The sequence below is a fragment of the Salvia splendens genome, chromosome 6 (assembly GCF_004379255.2).
Source record: "Salvia splendens isolate huo1 chromosome 6, SspV2, whole genome shotgun sequence".
Lineage (NCBI taxonomy): Eukaryota > Viridiplantae > Streptophyta > Magnoliopsida > Lamiales > Lamiaceae > Salvia > Salvia splendens.
This window is the reverse complement of record NC_056037.1, coordinates 1,902,844-1,925,377: the sequence shown is the minus strand read 5'-3', so window position 1 is coordinate 1,925,377 and position 22,534 is coordinate 1,902,844. Positions and strand designations below refer to the sequence as shown.

Sequence of the window (22,534 nt, the reverse complement as noted above, 5' to 3'; positions counted from 1 at the left end):
TCTGTGTCAACTCTTAAAAATCTTTGACAACCAAGTTGTTCTCATCTTTCTTATGGCTAAGCAACATGTGGTGTTTTTATCGAGTTTTGAGATTATGATTTTTGTCAACTACTGAAAACTTTATACTAGCTGCACTTCAATAAATTAAAAGAATTAACATACATAAGATTTAAATTCTGTTTATCAACAAGATTAATATCATTCTTATAATTGTATGTAATTGCTAAGCCTTATTAATTTTGTTTTTGGCTCGCCCAAATTTCTGATTTAATTTGAAGCATTTTCAGTAATTGAAATCACAAATTTTATTGTAAGAGGCTAATTGTAATTTCTTTATGATGACTTGAACTCTCAATCTATTACTTGGTGATGAAACATCTTACTAATCAAATTGTAATTTCTTATCAAAATTGAAATGGGAAGTTTTAAGTTTATAAAAAAGATATAATTCCTTAAACCCAGCCACAAGCTTCTCAACAAGTTGTAATTTTTTTTGATGGTCTATATATAATATATACAAAGTAATATTAAAATAAATGAAAATTGTATTTGCTTAGAAAAGGTGATTAATGTGCCTTCAAGTAAAATACAAAGTGCGTGGAACGGGTAAACGAGTATTATACAGCTGTGATTGCCGACCATAGAAAAATAAATTTCTCATATCATATTTATCATGTTTTTGGCTTATGCATGATGACTTTACAAACTATAAATTTCCAAATAATTAATCTATAATTTACAAACTATATACTACAATTCAATTAGTATTACGCATGTATGTTTACCGCTACAATAAATTTCTACGAGTATAAATATCTTTACGCATGAATTGACATTATTCTTTGACGTATGTCAAAAATAATTTTTCCCTCTGGCTCGCTGCATGTGATTGATTTATTTTGGATATGAAATTTAAGAAAATGATATTTAATAAGTTAAGTGGCCGGAGAGAATAAATTAGGATGATGAGAGCATAAAATAAGAAAGATATCAAAGTAATAGACAAGAAATGCATTATTTTTTGCTAAAGAAAAGGAAATCAATGGATTATGGTGAAACAACCAAAAATAAAAAATTGATCATAATGGAACGAAAGGAGTATCATCTAACACCTCGTAAAATTATAAATATAAATGAATAAGAGAGATACACCACAAGGTGCAAAATTGGAAATTGCACACATCAAACTCATGAACTAAAGATAATAACATTAACATTGTAATAAACTTTCTTTCAAAAAAAACATTGTAATGAAAACAAAAGGAAAACCTCGAAAATAAATAAAGATATGAGGTCCTATTTTTAAATGGACTATTTAGTAGTATATAAATGGGCATTGGGCTTCCATACCAACAAGTAGCCCAATTCTAGTTCAGGCCCAAGGCTTCTTTCTCACGCACAATGAAACTTGTATTTAAAATTTGTGATTGGCTAGTAATCGTAAGTATATTATTGAATATTGAATAATCAACCAGTTAGATAATTTAAAATTTTACTTTTCAAATTCGATTTAGACCACTAATTGAATGTCTTTTATTACGGCTGCAAGTTATCCATGAAAAAAATATCTTCCGATTGCTCAATTTCTTTTTAATTATCACCCAACCTAAAAAGTCTATTTTGGCTGTAAAGATAATCTCATAGTACCATACAAAATTAAATGAAGTTTCCAAAAATTAATAGAGTTTCTGTAAGTTTATAATATTAATCATATAATAATTGTGACGCAATATATATAATTTATGTATATTTCTTCAAATTAAAGGACAAATTGTCATGTACATCACCGAGTTTTCAATTTTCGCAGTTATCGCATCAATTATATTTCTAGCGAAATACTAATGATGTAATAAATGGTTTTAAACACACGTTTATCACCTTTGATAGAGGGTGTTAACTTAGCATAGTCATAACATTTTTATTGTTTAAAAACAGTAATCTCATCATTGTCGTAAATAAGAAAGATGAAATAATTGCAGCAAAATTCGTAATTTATAATTCAGTTTTTTTAAAATGTGGGATGGACCTGAGTTTGACCATCTTTAGTAATTTATACTAGTATAATAATTTAATCCAAATTAAAATAGGAGTAATACTTAGTTTCGGACTAACAAAACATCTAAAAATTATTAATAAAATTGAACCAAGAGAAAAGAATAATAACCATTCTGCAAAATACATATTTACTCGTCACAGTATTTCGTTTGTTTTCATTTATTTTCATTACTTTGAAAATTAGTCGACAAAATGAATCAGCTCTCGCGTAGGTGAAAACGTCAAGATTTTAAATGACGTAATCAGTTCCGTAATCATTTTACGAAAAGCGCTTTTCACACGTTTTTTTGGAATTATATAGTATACTACTCCCTATTGAGGATAAAATAATACTCCCTCCGTTCCGGACTACTCGCACATTTCCTTTTCGGCACGGAGATTAAGGAATGAGTGTATAGCAAAGTCAACAATTGCGGCTGTAGGTGATAATTTTTACTAAAAATGGAAAGAGTGCAAATAACTTGGGACGCCCAGAAAGGAAATAAGTGTAAGTAGTCCGGGACGGAGGGAGTATTTTGAGGGTTTTTATCTTAATAATTGAATGGTTTTTTTTGAGGCTATAATATTGACTACAATCTCATTTCATCCAACTCTGACTTGACTAATTTTGGGAATTCAGTTGGAAAGAGGAATCGCATTCATTGCATTTCTACCTCCTCATAATTATATTATAGTATTAAATTAAACTAAATGAGTTTCTATTTTGTCTACTTTGAAGGAGTTGCTTCTAATGTTTAGGTTGTCATGTGGGGTGTTGTTTTGTAGATCCATGGCCATATATATGCCCTTTCTTTAATTTTTCAACTCTTTTATGTCACGTGGCTAGGTTAAAAATGATGGAGCATGAGGCTTTAACTTTATCCCGTGTGCGCGTGTACGGTGAGATAGAAATTAAAGCGGAGGTGATTGGGAGATGAATCGATGGGATGTTGGAGCGAGAAATCGGTTGCAGAGTTTGGGGATATAGTAGCGCGCACAGAAGTCTTCATCTTAATTAAAGCGAAATATTGACAAAAATAAAATTTTCTTTAATTATTAGTATGCTTAATAATAGTAATTAAAGATTTATAATTACACTCTATTTTTGGTAAGAGTACAATCTTTGACTAGGCTATCTTGTGAAGATTATGCTTAGATGTACTTCTTAGACTAATAATCAAATATTTGTTCTTTCTAAAAATATGACATACTACTATATATAATTATAACATGCTATTACGTATAATTATAGAGTTAGTTGTTATTTAAATCATGAAGCTTGGTCAAATTATAATCCTGAATTTCATGTGATTTAAATTCATCAAAATTTTAAATTACGGAGTTTTAGTTTTTTCTCAATCTATAACTTATCTACAAGATGTCATTTTTTTATGATATTCAAAACAACGGACTTTATTGAAATCAATATTTTTCTTTCTTTTCTTATTTTAGTTAAAACAACATCGTTTATACTTTATAGCATTATACGTGGAAAATTCAAAAAAATAAAATATTGTGATTGAATATTTGAATTTTAAATATACTAATCAGAATTTAATCAAACTCAACAATTTGAATGACTCATATTTTTTTAGTTATATACTATCATATGGTTGAAATTTATGATGGACAGACTTCTACACATAAAAAATGGACCGTCGTTACTAACTGGTTTAAAAACACTACACGTAAAACCATTAATTATCTTTTTTCTTTTCTGCCCTACAAATATATGCGTGAATTATGGGGTAAAAGACTTTTTTATTTTATTTTATTTCTACAAACATAATTAACTTTGTAAGAAATTTAATGGTGTGAATCTCATCTTTCTCTTTCCCCAATAAAAAAAGGACATATATAAACGGGGTCCTGTTATAAACGACTATAAATTCTATTCACTCATGCATAAAGAAAATAAAAAAAGAAAAAAAGGCAAAAGTTTATAAATGCAGATTTTCCCACAAATAAAAAATTTATATATAAGCCCCTTTTGTAACAATAAAAAATTGAAGTAACTTTAGTCTAAATAAGATTACTACTCCACATATTGCATTATATATTACGAGTATTTCATCTTTCCATTAATTCTCACGTCCATCATTAAATGTCTTATTTTATCATTTTAGAATATTCATCATTATAAATCTTATTTATTAATAAATAAATCTCATATTCCACTAACATAAATTAGCAAATGTATTAAAATGAGACTTATATTCTAATTTTATCCACTCATATTTTTTCACCATATATTCTTTAAACACCGGTGATCCCAAATGAAATAATTAATAACAAACCTAAATTTAGTATAGGTAACAATTAATATGACACCCCTATATACACAATTAAGACAAGTCAAAACATTTTAATTTCATGTCTATTAGTTAAATAGTGGTCAACTCCCTACATCTTTCCCTAGCGCGAAAAATTTAATTCAGCCGCCAAATAATTAAGTTATTTATATGTAAATACAAAATTTTTAAATGTTTCCTATTTTTAAAATCTAAATAGAAGAAATTTTACATTTTCGTATTTTTCTCATAAATTAATTTTCTCCAAATTGAAGTTAACTTTTTTATAAAAATTTTGAGATTGTCTAGAATTTTTCCAGAGTTTGATATTTTCTGATTTTTCACAAATCTTTTGTCTGAAATCATTTAACACCCAGCATTTGTTTGTTGAAAAAAGTCCAATTCGCATGGGATTGGTCGTTTGACTTGAATCAATATTTGAAAAAACTAAACCCTCTAGATGGAAACTATCATCCCATCACCCCATCTTTGATTTCCATATATACATATATATATATAGTGCTTTCCTATGAGAACCAAAATTGATTCAATTCATTTCTCAAAAAACACTACAAATTATACCATTTACATTATTTCACATATTTTTGTTCATTACTCCAAAGCAATCAAAACCTTGATGCATCACAACATCTGAAAGAGAAAAAGAAGGAAAAGGGTTTTGCTTTACACAGTAAGTTTATTCTTGTGCATGAACCTGTGTAAACGACGACGTTTAAGATCAACCTAAACCCGACGTCAAAGCATCAAGAACTAGAAGCTTAAAGTTGGGATTTTAGCTTTTCTTGAAGTTGTTTTTCCTTGAATCTTCTTCTTGTTTCTCTGCTTTATGTTGGTGGATGCATGACCAAAATAAATATACTTTACTTGCCCACCTATTTTTGAAAAGCTATAAGCCTCTCTCCCACTATCTTTTTCAAGATAAAGATTAAATCTTTTTTGCCAAATTGCATTCTTTTCCCACCATTTCTTTCACACTTCAAAACCACATACATTTCCCCCACTCCCATTTTTCCCTTAGCTACTCCTCTAGATGATTAGAAAAACATCTCCATCCCTAGTTTGTTATAGATTGTGCTTAGTTAATTAAACAAGGTGCATGTTGGTGGAGGAAGTGATCTAATCTCAAGTTGTAGATTAGGTACTAATTATTTCTCACAATCCCAACTTCATTAAGGTTCAAGAAATGGCCTCTTTCGGCACAGCCCAAATCATATTCATCATCACCATTAACATGGCTTTCCTGATCTTGTCAAGCACCTCACAATCAGGTAATTCATCAATTTTGTTTTGGTGTTATGTGTATAAGTCTATAGTTAAATTTGATCATTAAACATAGTGTTATATTTGATCAGATTCGAGTAGTTACTTGGATGATACGGTGAGAGTAGACCCTTTGGATGGTTTCAAGAAATACAGAGGAGGCTACGATATAACGGACAAAAACTACTGGAGCGTAAGCATCTAATTCAATTCCAAATCTTCTGTTTTGCACGTAAAAGAATTTGACACTGACTTGAATATATGTTTTTATATTTTATTGGTTGTGCAAGTGTATGTATCATGTGTTGAGTGCCTTGTGTGTGGGAGTTCGAGAGATGTATAATTTTACAACTATTCCGAATTTCAAATATTTACTGTAGTTATGGTATTCAGATTGTAGAATAGTGAATTTGGAATTGAAGACTCCAGTCTCCGATTCTATGCTACCAAACAGACCCTTAGTCTTATATCTATCGTTTTTTCGGGTGCAGTCGACTGCATTCACAGGCATATATGGATACAGCATTGCAGTTGTGTGGCTTCTATGTGGTGTTGCATATGGAGGATTTCTTCTTGTGAGAAGCTGTTGTTTCAAAAGCAGAAAACTCGAGAAAAAGAGAGCACTTTGTCACAAAAATTGCTATGTCCTACCTATCCTCTTATCAATTGTTTTTACCCTTCTTGCCATGTAAGTAAAAGCTTGCTATTCTCGGGTTCGAGTCCATCATGATTCAACCTTTAAAATTCAATGTTTGTTTATCTCAGACTGGGGATTGGGCTAGTTCTTGGAGGGAATGCCAAGTTCCATTCGAGGGCGAAGACCGTGATAGACATCATAATCGACACAGCAGACGACGCCTCGGACACAATCTACAACACGACCGGGGCCATGAGGGAGATGAGTGTAACCTTAGAATCCGTCAATGCGGATCCTGAGACGACGCGCTTCCTCACCTCAACATCCCTGAGGCTCGATGTCCAGGCCGATGATATCGCTAGACAAGCCTCCAAGAACCGGCGTCTCATCGACAATGGCCTTAAGATTGTGTATGTCTTCTTCTCTCCATATCCATATCCATATCCATATCTTACGTCGACAATGCTGAGGAATGACTAATTCTTGCTGATAATTGCAGTTATATAATAACAACCGTCACAATTTCTTTGACTTTGGTTGCTGTGATTTCTCTTCTAGGTAACGCTAATAGTCTATTACACTATAGTACTACCTTAATTTCATTCACAATAAATATCAACTAATTGAGTTTTCTTTGTTATGCAGCATTAGGCATCCTGAAATTTCAGAAGATTGTTCAAATGTAAATACTTATTTACTAATCTTATTTCTTTGGGTAATTCAGACTGTAAATTCTTAAACTTTCGTCAAATTTCGGTTTTGCATAATCATAATTTGACGAAAGTTTGGAATTTAGGGGTAAAACCCAATTTCGTTATGAAATAGGAGTATTACTTTTTCTCACAGATTAACTTGGCATTTGCAGGCTAATTGCAATATGCTGGATATTGACTGTCCTAAGCTGGTTGTTCTTTGGAATCTATTTCTTCCTAGAAAAGTATGTTCTCAGATTCCTCTACTATACCAAACTATGAAAAACACACTTGATACTGATCTAACATGTTTTGTTATCCAGCTTCTCCGGAGACACGTGTACCGCACTCGAAAGCTTCCAGAAGGATCCATACAACAACAGCCTGAGCTCCATCCTACCGTGCGATGAGCTACTCTCTGCGAAATCGGTCTTGGATGACGTGAGTGCGGGAATCTACGACCTAGTGAACGAGGTATGATACGAGGAATCTATCTACATTGACATGCCTTTCGACAAAAAAGATGATAACTGAAAGCAACGAAAAATGCAGGTGAACAACAACATATCGACATCATTTGGAAACATCGTGCAGATCTGCAACCCTTTTTCTCCGCCACCTCTGCACGAATACCAGCCGTGGAGCTGCCCCTCAGGATCCATCCAAATAGGCGACATCCCTCGGGTGCTGCGGCTGCTGGTGTGTCCCGACTCGGAGGGGCAGGCATGCAACGGAGGGATCCTGGTCCCTGCAGCCGAGTACAACACCATTGAAGCCTACACCTCCTCGATACAGAAGCTTCTAGACGTCTACCCCAGCATGGAAGCACTGGTCGAGTGCCAAACAGTGGAGGATGCCTTCGCTGAGATACTCGGAAAAGAGTGTGGGCCCCTCAAGAGGCATGCTAAAATGGTGTGGGCTTCGCTGCTCTTCCTATCGTTAACCATGGTTGCGTTAGTCCTCGTTTCGGTCGTCGGAGCACACCATCGACGGACTCAACATTCTTTTGGTGTTTCTGTGAAACCAGACTCGGTTTTTATCACACCTGACGTGCTGGAATCTGGGGCAGCTCAGACTAAAGACAGTATCTAGACGACGGTATCCGATTTTGTACAGGTATACACAGATTATACGGAGAAAAATCAGCCTAGTTTAGGTGATTTAAACTATACACGCCATAGAACCATACCAATACGATATAAAGCCAACGGGGACAAACCCCTGGCCTCCTTTTGTATTACAAAATGCTTAAGCCAAAAATATATTTTTGCCGAGCAACATAGCAGCATTACAGAAACACTTCAGAATATAAAAATCAACTCTTTATGTAAAATACTGAATGCAGCAAGACAAGGCTTAAACAAAAGAGGCAAGGGAGAATAAATATCACCAAAATTCCAAAATCTGAATTACTACAGAAGATGTCCAAAATTCCATTCAAACAAATCTTTCATCCAATTTTCTAGAGAAAAATAAATAACGAAAATTCTTCAGGGTGGCATGCTCAAAGATCTTGAACACTCAAACCTGGAAACAAAATGAAGAATTCATTTTTTAGTATGCGAATAAAATAGGATGATCAACATAAACAGTTTAAGTTTTTATCACTTCCAAGTATATAAATCATGAAATTTCTATTTCACAAACTGTTCCTATGAATGAAAAAGACAGTACACAGCCAATGTGCATTGATAATGAATCAAGTTTCATAAAGAAGCATATAATGTAGTATATTGTACTGATGCTAGTCACATACTTCTACTAGAAAATTGAATTATCTCCTATAGATACAAAGAATATAAATCATATATTTTAACGAAGTTGAAACACATACCAGGTGGAAGGGACTGCTTCAGTTTGTCAGCCTTCTGAAGATCAAACACGCAGAGGGTGTACAGGTACTTCGAGCACCTGACCTTGAACTTAACCACATCTTTGCTCTTCTTGATCCTCACAGAAGTTGCATCCGGCCTTCTAGCTGTCAGAAGGAAGTCCTTTATCTCATGAATCTGCTTCGGCTGCAAATAACATAATAGACAACAAGAGTTAGAACAAAAGTTCGCTGCACAAACCTAATCAGCCATCGAACATAACACTTCACTCCTAACAGTAGAAATTAACACAGTGCTATTGTGGCTTAAGGTATACTCCCTCCGTCCCGTGCTATTCGCACGTTTGCTTTTCGGCTCGTCACAAAGTCCTTACACTATTTATAATTTAAGTTAGAATTAATGCATTTAATTAATATGTTAGTTTAAGTTAAGAGCTCTTTTATTAAGTGATGTCTCATTACACCTAAAATTCTTTTTTAATTACACAAAAAAATCAATCTCAAATTTACGGCCTAAAATGAAAAGTGCGAGTAGCATGGGACGGAGGGAGTACAATTTTATCGAAATAATCACTAAAAGTGCATTGAGATACAATGCAATAGAAATAAAAACTTCAAAGCATCCGAGGAAAACTCTTAACTACTGTAGCCAGGATTAGAAATCCTAAAAACAGAAATTGATGAAATAGAAACTGGTGAAACAGAAATGATCTTATCTTAGATCAATAAGAAACAAATATGAGTGGAAAATACATATGGTGAATGCCATTAAAGCCTAAAACACTGAAATTGATGAAATTTGATTTGTTCATACCACATCATATTTTTAAAAAAGTACTGCTGATTAACAAATTGTAATTGATCAATTTCAGTCAAAAATGACATACCAGAATCAGATCGATGATTACAAGGAAATCATAAAAATAAGCGTAAAACGCATACAACCAACACAATTCGTACAATAAACATAAAGGAAATTATCAGGATTTATTTTCGCATGAATTAGAACAGAGGAACAAATCAAACACTAAACCATCAATCAACATATATGATACAGCTCTAGCTTGATTAGTAGCAATAGCAACACATATATCTATGAACAAATTAGCTAATTAACGATTCAAAATGATTAGATGTTCAGAAATAACTCACCATTTTAGCAAATTGAATTCTGCAAAACCGTGGCGTCGATAATCTTCTCAGAAGGCTCTTCTTTTCTGATATTTTATATGTAGGCCAATTGAGATATAAAGCCCTAATGGGCCTAACTACGGATCAGGCCCATAATAATTTTCATTTTAATTCTTACGTATCAATTATAAAGGCAAGGCCCAAATTAGCAATTAATTTTGGCTCGACAAAATCCATAGTACACCATCTTTTGTGATTTAGAGAATTGTGGATATTCATAAATCTCTTTTTATAATGTATTTGTTTTTTAATCAGATGGCTTAATTTTAATATAAATTGTAAAAGTAAAATAAATAGAAAAAATTGGTTGAAACTTTAAATATAGTTTATTGATACTGAATAAATATGAGAGAGAAAAATAGTGGAGAGAAGGAAATGGAGAATTGTGTTATAAAAAATGAAAGGAGACTAATATTTATGGATAAATAAACATTTAAAAATATACATATAATCATTAACTATGGAAAAAAAGAATATAATTTATTGAGATTGGAAATTGTTATTGCCACCTAATGAAAAATACACAAGTTTTTTTTCTCACATGTTGAAAAAATCATAAACTAACAATTTGATATAAAAATGTCTAATTTCATAGTAATAAACTCTACTAGTCCTTAAACTAACCTATGCCTATAATGCATACTGAGAGCCAATATCCTATTAACAATGTGTTCAAGCAATAAATTATATTTCGTTCATTAATTTATTGTTACATTGATTATTTCTTTTTTAGTACATGTCCAATAAAAGTTGTGATAAATGACTCTAATTTATTCTTTAATTAATATTTAAAGCTACCTAGAAGTTCTTTAACAGATTGAGTTTGACATTCTCAACTAAAGTAGCATATTGAATGGTCCTTAACCTATGCCCAATAAATTAATTAAAACTATCTTAATGTATACTGATTGTCGATGTCCAATTAACTATGTGGTTAAGCAACAAATTAGGTGATATGTAGCTTATTAATTTTCATTTAGTCAGCCCTATTACAACTACCATGATGCTGGAGAATCCAAAACTTGACTTAATCATTTTTTTAATTAACTTATTGCATGTCCTCTCTATAACATTGTAAATTTGTAATCATATCAATCATTGAATCAATTTTCTCATTATTGATGCTTAAAGTTTTATACCGTAGTAAGTTTGAAGCTTTTTTTATTAAAAAAATAAAAAAAAATCAAGGCACAGTTAATATTTTAAATAATTATGTATTCTTTAGAGTATAACATTAATATAAGGGTTATTTTCCCGTAAATTTATACATTTTCATCAAATTGTAGATTTGCATATCAACTTCAACGATTGCATGTAAAGTATCGAAGTATTAATTTGTTCAAGTTTTGCAACCACAAAATTCCGACCTTAACCTAGCTTAATGAAGGTTTTACGTAACTCTATGAATTTTATTCGGACTTCAATCAATATGATGATTCATTGTAAAAAGTGAAAATAATGTCATATTATACTAAAATAGTAAATAATTTCATTTGTTGGTTTGGAGTTTGTATTAAGAAACAATGTGATGGAAGTGATAAAGAAAAGTGAGATGGCATAAAGTACAATAAATAATACTATAGTATGATATTTTTTCGTTGAATATAATATGATACGGAGCATTATTTTGAGTGATGTATATAATGCATGAAAATTAGTCTTCAAGCCACTAAGTGGCGAATTTCGATTGATTGCAAAATTGAAATAAATCAATGTCTCGGTAATTATTAAAGTTGGTATGTAAAACATAATTTAGCTAATATTAGGAATTTGCGGAATATATAATTTAAGGCCTCGTTTGGTTGCACTGACAGTGTTATATGAGATAGCCTCCTCACATTGATTTTACAGGATATTGTGGTAAGATATGTATCTCACTTCGATGTTTGGTTGTACCGACAGCAACCCCATGATAGCTTATATTATGTTTGGTTTGGACTACAGAAACTGCTGATACAAAAATACATGGACAAATTTATCCTTCTAAGATTATTGTAGTGACATTTTTATCCTTGCAAACCCTATTTCAATTTTGGCACTGCAGAAACACCCGCCTGCTGCCTACATTGATTTCACGCATCTCTCCAACATTCCACTTCGCCGATTGCAGCTACTGTGTCGGGCAAGATTGACAGCCATCCGCCATTTCGTCGTGACCTACTCAGGTACGTCTTGTGTTGTTCTCCTATAAAACTGAAGCAGTGTATCATGCAAAAAACCCTCCATCAGAGCTTCTGAAATATCAATCACAACACACTCTTTATCGAATCGAATATCATCAAGCCACGGTAAGGAAAGAATGGCAAGTTAACTACATATAGATGATGCTATTACCAAAAAAACAAACAAAAACATCTGAAATGGGAAGAAGTATATTTTAGCAAGCTCTACATACAAATTGAGAAATGCAAATCTGGAAGGAAGTCATATCAATCTAGAAAAGTATGTAATTCCCAAGCACACATGCACAAACAATTGAAACACAGTCCAAATCGGCGATGCAGACGATTTAAATTTTCAAGCATCGATGTAATTGTTGTGTAGTTGGGAATTTTGCGTACCTTGCGAGATTCCTCTTTATTAGCCATGGGTAATCGCTTCAAAATCGAGCCCAGGTTACGATATCACCAAGATTGGTCGACGAATCTGTAAATCAATCACAGATTACCTAAAACGATGATTACCAAACAGACTAACAAAATTTCATACAAAATTGAATGCATACCTAAAATCGATGGCCGACCTCTCTCAAACTGCAGATTGTGGCTTGAAACGGTGGAGTGAAGGGGTATAATGGTGACTTGGCCGAATTTCACCAAACGGGCTTCGCGAGATTGAGCAATATCGGAGGGGAGGACCTGGACAGTGTTATAGATGAAATGCAGTTAGCAATCGTAAATTTCATCCGAATCTTGATTTGTTTACCGGGTCGCGAGATAGTATATCAGTACAACCAAACGGTTGATATACCTCCGATAGGCGGCCCTATCAAGGCCTATCAGTACAACCAAACGAGACCTAAAGATACAGGTATAAGCATAAGCATGTTTGTAGAGTTAGCTTAATGTACAAGGAAGCATCAATACTTCAATTAACAAAAAATATCAAATTAACTGGGCCCTAATTTTGTATAATATTTTAGGTGAGTGCACTAATTAACAACAAGGCGCACATAACCTAATTCAACTAATCACTACTTATTAAAACCAATCAAACGACTTCTTAGCTATGGACTTTTTTAAACTGTTAAATTGATTTTATTTGATTAATTCTTCAATGACTTTTAGATATTTAATTATTGTCTTAAACCAACAAAATCGTGAAACTTCTACACTTTAATCTTGTTAATACCTGTCTTACATTTTTTTTCTCGTTTAATTTAACGAAACGAATGCCTGTACATCACTAATCAGATGCGGAATTGGTGTTATTCACCTTTGTATACCAATTTTGATTTTATTGGTATAATAATAATAATAATAATAATAATAATAATAATAATAATAATAATTATTATTATTATTATTATTATTATTATTATTATTATTATTATTGCATTTAAAAACGACAAAGTTACACTAATCTCATTTGGTTTGGTGTAATACCTAAGCATTAATTAATTGGGGCCTTGCAGGATGTCGATATCAATATGTTCATCAAATTTTGACCATAAATTATTAACAATAATTGAATTACAAAAACTTCGAAATTCTTACATGCCAGTAATATTAAGGAGTACAAATTAAAGATCATAATTTTTCGAAAAATGGAAATTCATTTCAATTTAATTCTTTAAAAATATTCAAGCACTTCTTGTATTCGATTGAATGATAATTTGATATTACAATTTGTAATTGAAATTTGTAAGCATTCGATTGCTCCTTGTCCTCTCATTTTCTTTGGCTCACTTTAATCAAAATACCTTTTTGGTGTGAAAATTGTGGATATATAAATTAGTGGTTCTTGATCTATATGGTCACGAGACCCACGAGCCACATATTTGTAGCCAATTCTCATAATTATATCTAATATAAATATGTAACGTGTATTTTTATTAAAATTAACTTAATTAAAGAGTTTTTAATATTCCTATCGACTGATTCATGAATATGACAATAGTAAAAGTCCACTAATTGAGGAGTGTAAATAGAGAATTTTCTCAAAAATAACAATTACACACTGGCAGCATAAAAAATAAAAGCCAGTTAGGAGTTGTCGAGATATATATTTTTTATTAAATAAAATAAATGGTAAAGATATCTATATGCACATAATAAATTATATGTAACCGACAATGGCATCTCCATGCACATGCACATGCAACATTTTATGCAACTGTCACGCCACAAATGGACAAGCCAGTCTTATAATTAATTAATGGGATAACTGCCTTAAAAGTCACTAACTTTGCCCGAATTTCGGTTTTTCCCACGACCTTTAAAATTGGCGTATAAAGTCACCAACTTTGCCGGGTCGCTGGTATCTCCCAAATTGACCCGACCCTGTGTTTTCCGGCAACTGAGTGTCCTACGTGGCATGCCTGAATGTTGACGTGGATGGCATCGGAAAATTGTAAAACGACGTCGTTTCTAACACCTAAAACGACGTCATTTTACGAAGTTGCTGCCCTGCCTCCATCATCGCCGCCTAGCACCGCCACCAGCTCTTCTTCCTCCGCCAGCCCGATCATTTCTACTACAACACTCTCAAGCCTTCCATTCTCCAAACGCGCCTCCTAACCAAAATCTCATCAACGCCGATCACGTCGACGAAGTCTCCATCGTCGACAACGCCACCACCGCCGCCGCCATCGTCCTCCAGCACACCGCCAGGGCTTTCACCTCCTCCACCTTCCAGCCCGGTGACGCCGTCGTTCGCCACCGTGAAATCGAACCTTCTTCTCCCCCTCCGTCGCCAGCGTCCGCATCAGTCCGTTGCTCACCCGCAGCATCCCCAGCGAATTGTACTCCAGCACGCCGTGGTACAGCAGCAGCGAGTTTTTCCCGGCGGCGGTTAGGTTTTTGTACGCCGCCTAGAACGACTTGATCGCTGCGTCGGAGGGGCAGAACACGGTGAGGCCGGCCTCGACGGACTCCGTGAAGACGTCGGCGAGGAGAGAGAGGAGGTTGAGATCGGTGGGGGGCGGAGACGGGGGCCTCGGCCTCCGGCGAGGCGAGGACGTTGCTGATCTGGATGACGGAGATGTTGTAGGGCGATTCGTGGATGGATTTGAGGAATGTGGCCATAGGAGGGTCAAAATCGGAGTCAACGGGGGTAAATCCGACTTTTCCTCCTTTGAAATCGGTGATGTTGAAGTAGTCGGAGGTGCCGACGGCCTCGCCGGAGGCTTGGAAGAGGGTGGAGGTGGAGGTGGTGGTGGAGCCCTTAGTGATTTGGTGGAGTTTTTTGGAGCCGAAGTAGTCGGCGAAGACGTGGAGGGAGAGGATGTTTTTTAGGGTGGGGAGGGGGTATTGGTGGGAGATGAGGGACGACATGTCGTATTTTTTAATTTTATTTTTTAAGTTTTTTTTATGTTGCACAGTCAGTAATTGTTTCCCATGTCACCGCCACGAGACGCCACATCAACAAAATACGACACTCCAGCTCGCTCTTTCGCCGGAAAAACCATCATGGGAAATCGGCGACTAAATGCAAAGTTGGTGACTTTATACGCCAATTTTAAAGGTCGTGGGAAAAACCGGAATTCGGGCAAAGTTTGTGACTTTTAAGACAATTATCCCTTAATTAATATAGTATCTTTTCAATTTTTCATTTAATTTTTATTTTTCCTAAGTGAGGCGTCCGAAACATAAATTCTCGGTTTTTCCAACAAATTCAATTAAACAAGTCTAAACATTTTATTTTACATTTAACCAACTACTATTAGAAATGATTTGTTGACGTAACATTTTCATGGCATAATATCCCTATTTTAATTTTACAAAGTATAATAGTAACTAATTATATTTTGAATAATGAATTATTACATTGAATTACTTGGCTAAGGGCCTATGGCCTATGAATGAAGGACGTCCAATCACAGATGTATTGTAGGTCCAAATTGCCATTTCATTAACAACAACAAAAGTGAGATTCCTTAAAAGGAATAACCACATCCTATTACCGTATTTTGATTTATTGAATGAATTAAAAAAATACTGTAATAAAATAATTTATAAATAAACTCTCAATAACTACTCAAAATCAAACTGATTTGGTAAAATAGAAAGTACTTATAAATATGAGTACGAAAACCATATTATTTTAATTGTTACCCCAAATAAATAATAAAATAACACCAAGGCGTCACTTTAGTGATAACTAAAGATTAACATTCATAGATAAAATATTTTTATCTACTCTTTTGTGTGCATGAGGCCATCCACAATTCTGTTTTCCCACCGTTCCTTAATTACTATTTACGGGTTCCACTGTACTTTTTTACTCCATTACTTAACTAAGGAACGGAACCTGCAACCCTCCATTTCTTATTCGTTCCTTAACTGTTCCTTAAATTACTATTCATTCAATTTCATTTTTTATTTTTATTTCCAACCCAATTCAATTAAAACAAACACACTTCATTAAATAAAATAAACTTACAACATAAAATTCGTAAAAAAAACATAATTTAATAATTTCCTAAAAAATAAAAGTACACAATTTAATAATTTCATCCGTCAAAGTTTGTCCAAATGTGCGGTGTGGCGCTAGAGTCGCGTGTCCTTGCACGAATAGATAACCGTTCTTGTATAGACGGATGCGCTCCACTTCGAGGCGGACTACTTGCGGTTGAACTTCCGGGGGATTCAGGGTAGAACCAATTTCCCACCTCGGGTCATTCGTCTTAGACAATCATGTTGTGCAAGATTATGCACGTATACATGATGTCGACCATGTTCCATTATTTGACGCATTTGTTCAAAAGGATCCATTAGTTTGATTAAATTTGGGAGAAGAAAAACAGATTTGATTTGAAATGAAAATTGGGGTGGAAATAGAGAGGATTTGAGAGGAATAGATGTGTGTTTGTGAGTGAAATGAGTATGAAATAGGAGTATTTATAGAGTAAATAAATTTAAAAAATAAAACAAAATTAAAAAAACGGATAAAAAACGGTAACATTACCGTTGCAAAAAAAGAAAAAAATTTAATTAAATTCGAATTAAAAAAAAAAGAATTATTGCCTCACCGTGACGAAACCCACTCGCGGGGCAGCGAGTGGGGGTCACGCATGCGCTGGGAGCTCGCCACGTCGCCTCGGCGTATGGCGAGACGTGTCGTGCCGCGTCTAGCGGCTACGACACACGGCACGCCATAGGCACGGCATGGGCACGGAATGGACGGTTGCAACGCAGTCTCCGCGGTTTCGTTCTTTCGGAACGAAACGCGGCACCGCGAAGGCACGCGTTGCGGGTGCCCTGAAAATGGAAGTTGTGTCTTTATCCAAATATAGTATTTTATTAAAATTATCTATAAATTTTCTGAAACTATAAGGTAAAAAAATGATTGGAAACCTCTAATAAATGCGGGATACGAGTGGTTAGCAAAATTTTATCTACTCTTTAACCAAATTTGGTATTTTATTCAAAATTATTAATGAGTTGGATAAGAGTCGTTCATCACATATAACACACAATATATAAATGGCACAATGCAGTCATTTCTAAAATACTAGTAGTATATAATAATTCAAAGTTCTTTTTTGATTATTTGTGAGCCATGTTTATAACAATATTTGCTGTATGATAAACTATTCCCTAAAATCATGCCTCACCTCACATATACTCCTATACTATAACAACCAGAATCAGTCTATTCACACACAATCACACACAGTCAAATATACACACATAATAATATTGTGTATTTATATCTAATCTAATTCGATTTAGGTGACAACGACACTCGAACCAAACTCAATTTCATTACACAAAATCACTAATTAATTACGTGAAAAACATAAGCCCAAGAATTGATCCAAAGCTCAAGTCAGATGTGTCCCTATCAATATCATACTGTATAATTTCATTTCATTGCATTTCATTTTTTACATGTAAATAAATAAATTCATTATATTCATACACACACAACACGCAGTGAGTTGTGTGTCAGATACCCTAATTGAAACAAAAAAAAAAGGTGTCTTCTTCAATCATAGATTGCACTTTCACTCTTCCCTTCTCTGTCATCAATAATACACACACATTATACATACAATACAATTAACACTCTGTTTTCCCCCTTTTTCTATTTCTCTCTCTGCAATTCATCTTCCCTACTGCTGAAGCAATATTCCTGTTAAAAAAAAGCCACCTTTTTTCTGAGCATTAAATACACACACAAACTCATGTACTTTTTCTTTGGTCTCTTGTTTAGCTGTACCCATCACATTTTCTCAATTAATCAATTTCTCAAATCCGGGCTCTCCACAAAATCACACCTTCTTCAGTAGAAATTCACCAATTTGATTTTTTTTCCATCAACGCATAAAATTAGGTTTTCTAATTTTGACGATCACCGCAGATTTTGGCTTGATCCGTATGAAATTCGGAGTGTGGTTGTTAACCGCCTTAAATGCAATTGGGGATTGAAGAAACAGAGGTGAGAAATAATGGCAGCTTTAGTCCCGGGGGTTTTGCTGAAGCTGCTGCAGCACATGAACACGGACGTGAAGGTCGCCGGAGAGCACCGCTCGTCGCTGCTGCAGGTGGTGAGCATCGTGCCGGCGCTGGCCGCCGGCGAGCTCTTCCCGAATCAAGGGTTTTACCTCAAGGTATCCGACTCCTCCCACGCTACCTACGTGTCTTTGCCTGATGAGCATGATGATCTGATTCTCAGTGATAAGATTCAATTGGGTCAGTTTGTTCACGTCGAGAGGCTCGAGGCCGCCTCCCCCGTGCCCATCTTGAGGGGCGTGAGACCGGTCCCGGGCCGCCACCCGTGTGTGGGAACCCCTGAGGATATAGTTGCCACTCACTCCTTAGGGTTCTTGAACAATAATGGCAATCCATCATCCCCTGCTAGTAAAAGTAGATCAGGGTCTAAGTTGGGAGGCAATGTGGGGGTGAGGGAGGTGAGGGATGGGAAATCGAATCATTCGGGTGGTTTGAAGGAGGATAGGAAGGCTCCGGGATTGACTCGATCCAAGTCCCAGCTGTCGAAGCTGTCTTTGTCTGTGGATGTGAAGAAGGACTACTCTGCTGGTGGTGGGAGGATGAAGTCCTCGGGGTCTAGGTCGATACCCTCGTCTCCGACTAGCTGTTACTCGCTGCCGACTTCTTTTGAGAAGTTCTCGACTGGCGTTAGGAATCAGGCGAAGATCAAGGGGCTGGAGAGGTTGGAGAAGGCAAGTGGTGTGTCGGGGTCAAAGGAGAAGCCTAGCCCTGTTCGTGGGGGGAGTTCGACTGGGAAGAAGGTCTCGAGTGGGAACTTGATGAAGAATATTGTTCAAGGGCTTGAATTGGGGCCGAAAGCGTTGAGGAAGAGCTGGGAAGGAAATATGGATGCCAAGAATCGGGAAAGCCCCAGATTGAAAGTTCACAGACAGGAGATTAAGCCAGACGGAAGAAGTAACTCTGTGAGTCTTTCGCTCTTTCTTTCTTCTCGTATCCTTAAAGCAGCTTTTCCTTGTTATGTGCAGGTGTCGACATCCATAGATCAGTTGTAGTGTCAAAGTAAGAATTAAAGAGAATTATTGACAGTAAATGATGGATTGCTACTGTACTATATTGTTAGGTTTCCTTTGATTGACATAATCTTTGCCATTAATGGATAGTTATTGTCTCTCCTAATTATTCAGAGATAAGTTGATTCATTCATTCATATGCATTGATCTGCCATTTATTCTTCACTGTGTAGGCACCGAGAAAATCAGTGAGCGAGAGATTGCCATCTAAAGAAGAAGATAGGAAGCCTTCAAAATCTACCAGAGATGAAAGCAAAGTTAATGCATCTGTCAAGAAGGCTCCCACCAATGGGGATGCACCCGAGATTGTCAAGGCATCTACACGAACTTCTGTAGGAAAAAAGTTATCTGGAGAAGTTTCTAGTAATGGATTTCCAGGAAATTTGGTGAAGGTTTCTGTTAGTAATAGGCGACTGACAGACGCAAATGTCTCGTGGGCCTCACTGCCATCTTCTCTTGCAAAGCTTGGGAAGGTGTCGTATTTTTTCGTTTCAATATTTTATAACACATGAGAGAATACATGAGATGTAATATTGTCCTTATCGGCTAATTCACTTGCAATTTGATGAACTTCTTTGTGAGTTTATACTTGTTTGATTTCTGATTGTAAAACTCTCTGACCCGAATAACAGGAAGTATTGAAGCACAGGGATTCAGCACAGACAGCTGCTGTAGAAGCAATGCAAGAGGCTTCAATTGCTGAGACTCTGCTTCGATGCTTAAGGTATTTCTTATATAAAAGAAAACCCAACTTCTACATCAAACTGTGGATTTTGAGACAACATATATTACATGCCAAGTATGGAATTCGACGTTGTTATGGCCTTGTGCATTTAGGAAATTTTATATCTTGCCCTTTTCAATCTTAAGTATCGAAGGCTGTTGTTTAGATTTAGGAAGTGGCATTATGAACTTTGATCCTAAATCTGGCAACTTTGTCGGTTTTAAATGCTATAACTTTCTATTACTACTTGCCCCTTAAGCTGAGTACAAGTTCATAGCTCTTCCCGGACAAACGGATCGTTCTTGAGAAATCTGGAGATTTTTTGCGACTGCTCAACGGATATTTTTAGAAACTTGAAGTGTTAAATTATGCGGTTTTATTTACTAGGTCAGAATTTAGGAAAGTTTAAGGACTTAGAAGCATGAAAAGGTAAGCAGAGACTAATTCTGCATCATTATGATTTTTTCTTTGAGCAGATTATAGACTAATAGTAAATTATTAAGTTCCTCCGTGGTTAGGTCTCATTGAACCCACATATGCGACTTTTATGTTTCAGCAGTCGATCCCCAGGTGCCTAAAGCACACTTCATATTTTGCAGTGTTCGAGATTAACACAATATAAACGAAGCTTATTAGTGTGATCTATGAGACTTAACTTGAAATCCTGCAATTGGTTTTTGCTACAATAGATATTAAAAGACTCATCGAGATATAATATACAGATTATTATATGCAGCCACCGTTTTTCGCAATCATGGAGAGTGTTGAGATATTGTAATAATAGCGAACTCATCGTTTGAATTTTGATTCGCAGCACATATTCTGAGTTGAGTTTAACTGCAAAAGAAGATAACCCACAGCCTGCGGTTGAGCAGTTCTTACATTTCCATACACGGTTGAGCAAAGCGCACCTTCTTGCAGATTCTTTATCGAAAACTCTCTCTCGTGATTCAGATAACGAAGAAAGTCCGTCAGAAGAGGCATTGAAGGTGACCTCAGAAGGGTGTAAACAAGCTGCTTCTTGGGTTAATGCTGCATTAGCCACCAATTTGGCTTCCTTCGCATTGTACAGCAAATCAGGCACGCTCAGCCCGGCTGCATCATCAACTCCCTCTCCAGTTTCAAAGATGAGCACTGGCAACCAACCCATAATAGTCCTTGAAAACTCTGCCAAGAACACAGCAGCAGCTCCTAAGGCACTTTCAAAACCCCGGAAGACAGCAAATTCCAAGAATGTTTCAGTCGGGACACTGCGCAAGCCGAACGACGGAGCGGCTGTCGGCCAGAGCACGAGAAGCTCCCCTCCGATAGAGTGGGCTAAAGGAGATGGCCTCGATGAGGCTGCAGAGCTCTCTGAAAAGTTGCGGCTGGAGTCTCAGGATTGGTTTTTGGGATTCGTGGAGAGATTCTTGGATGCTGATGTAGACACGTCGTCTCTGTCAGATAACGGTCAGATAGCTGGAATGCTGAGTCAGCTCAAGAGTGTGAATGACTGGCTGGATGAAATAGGAGCAAGTAAGGAGGAAGAACAACCGCCTCCCATACCCACAGAGACGATTGATCGGATACGAAAAAAGATATATGAGTATCTCCTCACTCATGTAGAGTCTGCAGCTGCGGCACTGGGTGGTGGTAGCACACAGGGCTCTCCAACAAAAGAAGCAAAAGGAAGAAGATGATCTCAAATGTGTAATTCCTCTCTCCTCATATACTGCCAAGGTGTTAAAGAAGATGGCACATATCATATATTTGATGTATATAATTTTTAGCAATGGATTACAGATTGAGAAAGGCAAGTGGAAGTGAAGCAGCCATTGATGAATTTTACCATCCTCTTTTTTTTTGTTCTTATTTCTTTTTACTTTAGGGGTGAGAGGGGCTTTCCTTTTATTTTTCTTCTAAGGAATTGTTTCTGAACAGTCTTCTTTTACAGTGAATTGGAATTTGGAATTTGGAATTTGGAATTTGTGTGTGTATATTTACATAGGACTCCCTCCATCCGCTTGTATATATTAATTGGCGGCAGGGATTTTAAGAAATGTTAAGAAAAGTGGGTGGAAAAAAGTTAAATGAAATAGATGTCCGACTTGTATATATTAGTTTTAAATGAAATGTGAGTGAAATGAATTAATGGAAGGTGGGACCCTATTACCATTTATGGTAAA

At 35.5% G+C, this 22,534-nt stretch overlaps 2 protein-coding genes and 1 pseudogene across 3 annotated transcripts; 2 read left to right on the top strand and 1 right to left on the bottom strand.

The window, feature by feature from the left end:
* Positions 1 to 4,887: 4,887 nt before the first annotated feature.
* LOC121807813 lies at positions 4,888 to 8,213 on the top strand. 2 transcript variants are annotated; one of them, XM_042208152.1, is made up of 10 exons: positions 4,888 to 5,016; positions 5,521 to 5,614; positions 5,699 to 5,799; positions 6,098 to 6,294; positions 6,372 to 6,653; positions 6,743 to 6,801; positions 6,889 to 6,925; positions 7,109 to 7,180; positions 7,259 to 7,409; positions 7,488 to 8,213. In XM_042208152.1, the coding sequence occupies exons 2-10, from the start codon at positions 5,530 to 5,532 to the stop codon at positions 8,025 to 8,027; spliced, it is 1,524 nt and encodes a 507-aa protein (XP_042064086.1). In that variant the 5' UTR covers positions 4,888 to 5,016; positions 5,521 to 5,529; the 3' UTR covers positions 8,028 to 8,213. The 2 variants fall into 2 exon arrangements, with proteins under 2 accessions (XP_042064086.1, XP_042064085.1); XM_042208151.1 differs by lacking the exon at positions 4,888 to 5,016 and having other exon boundaries at positions 5,049 to 5,614.
* Positions 8,214 to 14,652: 6,439 nt separating this feature from the next.
* On the bottom strand, positions 14,653 to 15,452 carry LOC121807897 (annotated as a pseudogene).
* A 2,652-nt stretch (positions 15,453 to 18,104) lies between these two features.
* On the top strand, positions 18,105 to 22,333 carry LOC121809735. Its single transcript, XM_042210508.1, has 4 exons — positions 18,105 to 19,537; positions 19,819 to 20,118; positions 20,278 to 20,369; positions 21,184 to 22,333. Exons 1-4 carry the CDS (start codon positions 18,572 to 18,574, stop codon positions 22,046 to 22,048), a joined length of 2,223 nt encoding a protein of 740 aa, XP_042066442.1. The 5' UTR covers positions 18,105 to 18,571; the 3' UTR covers positions 22,049 to 22,333.
* The last annotated feature ends 201 nt before the right edge of the window (positions 22,334 to 22,534 follow it).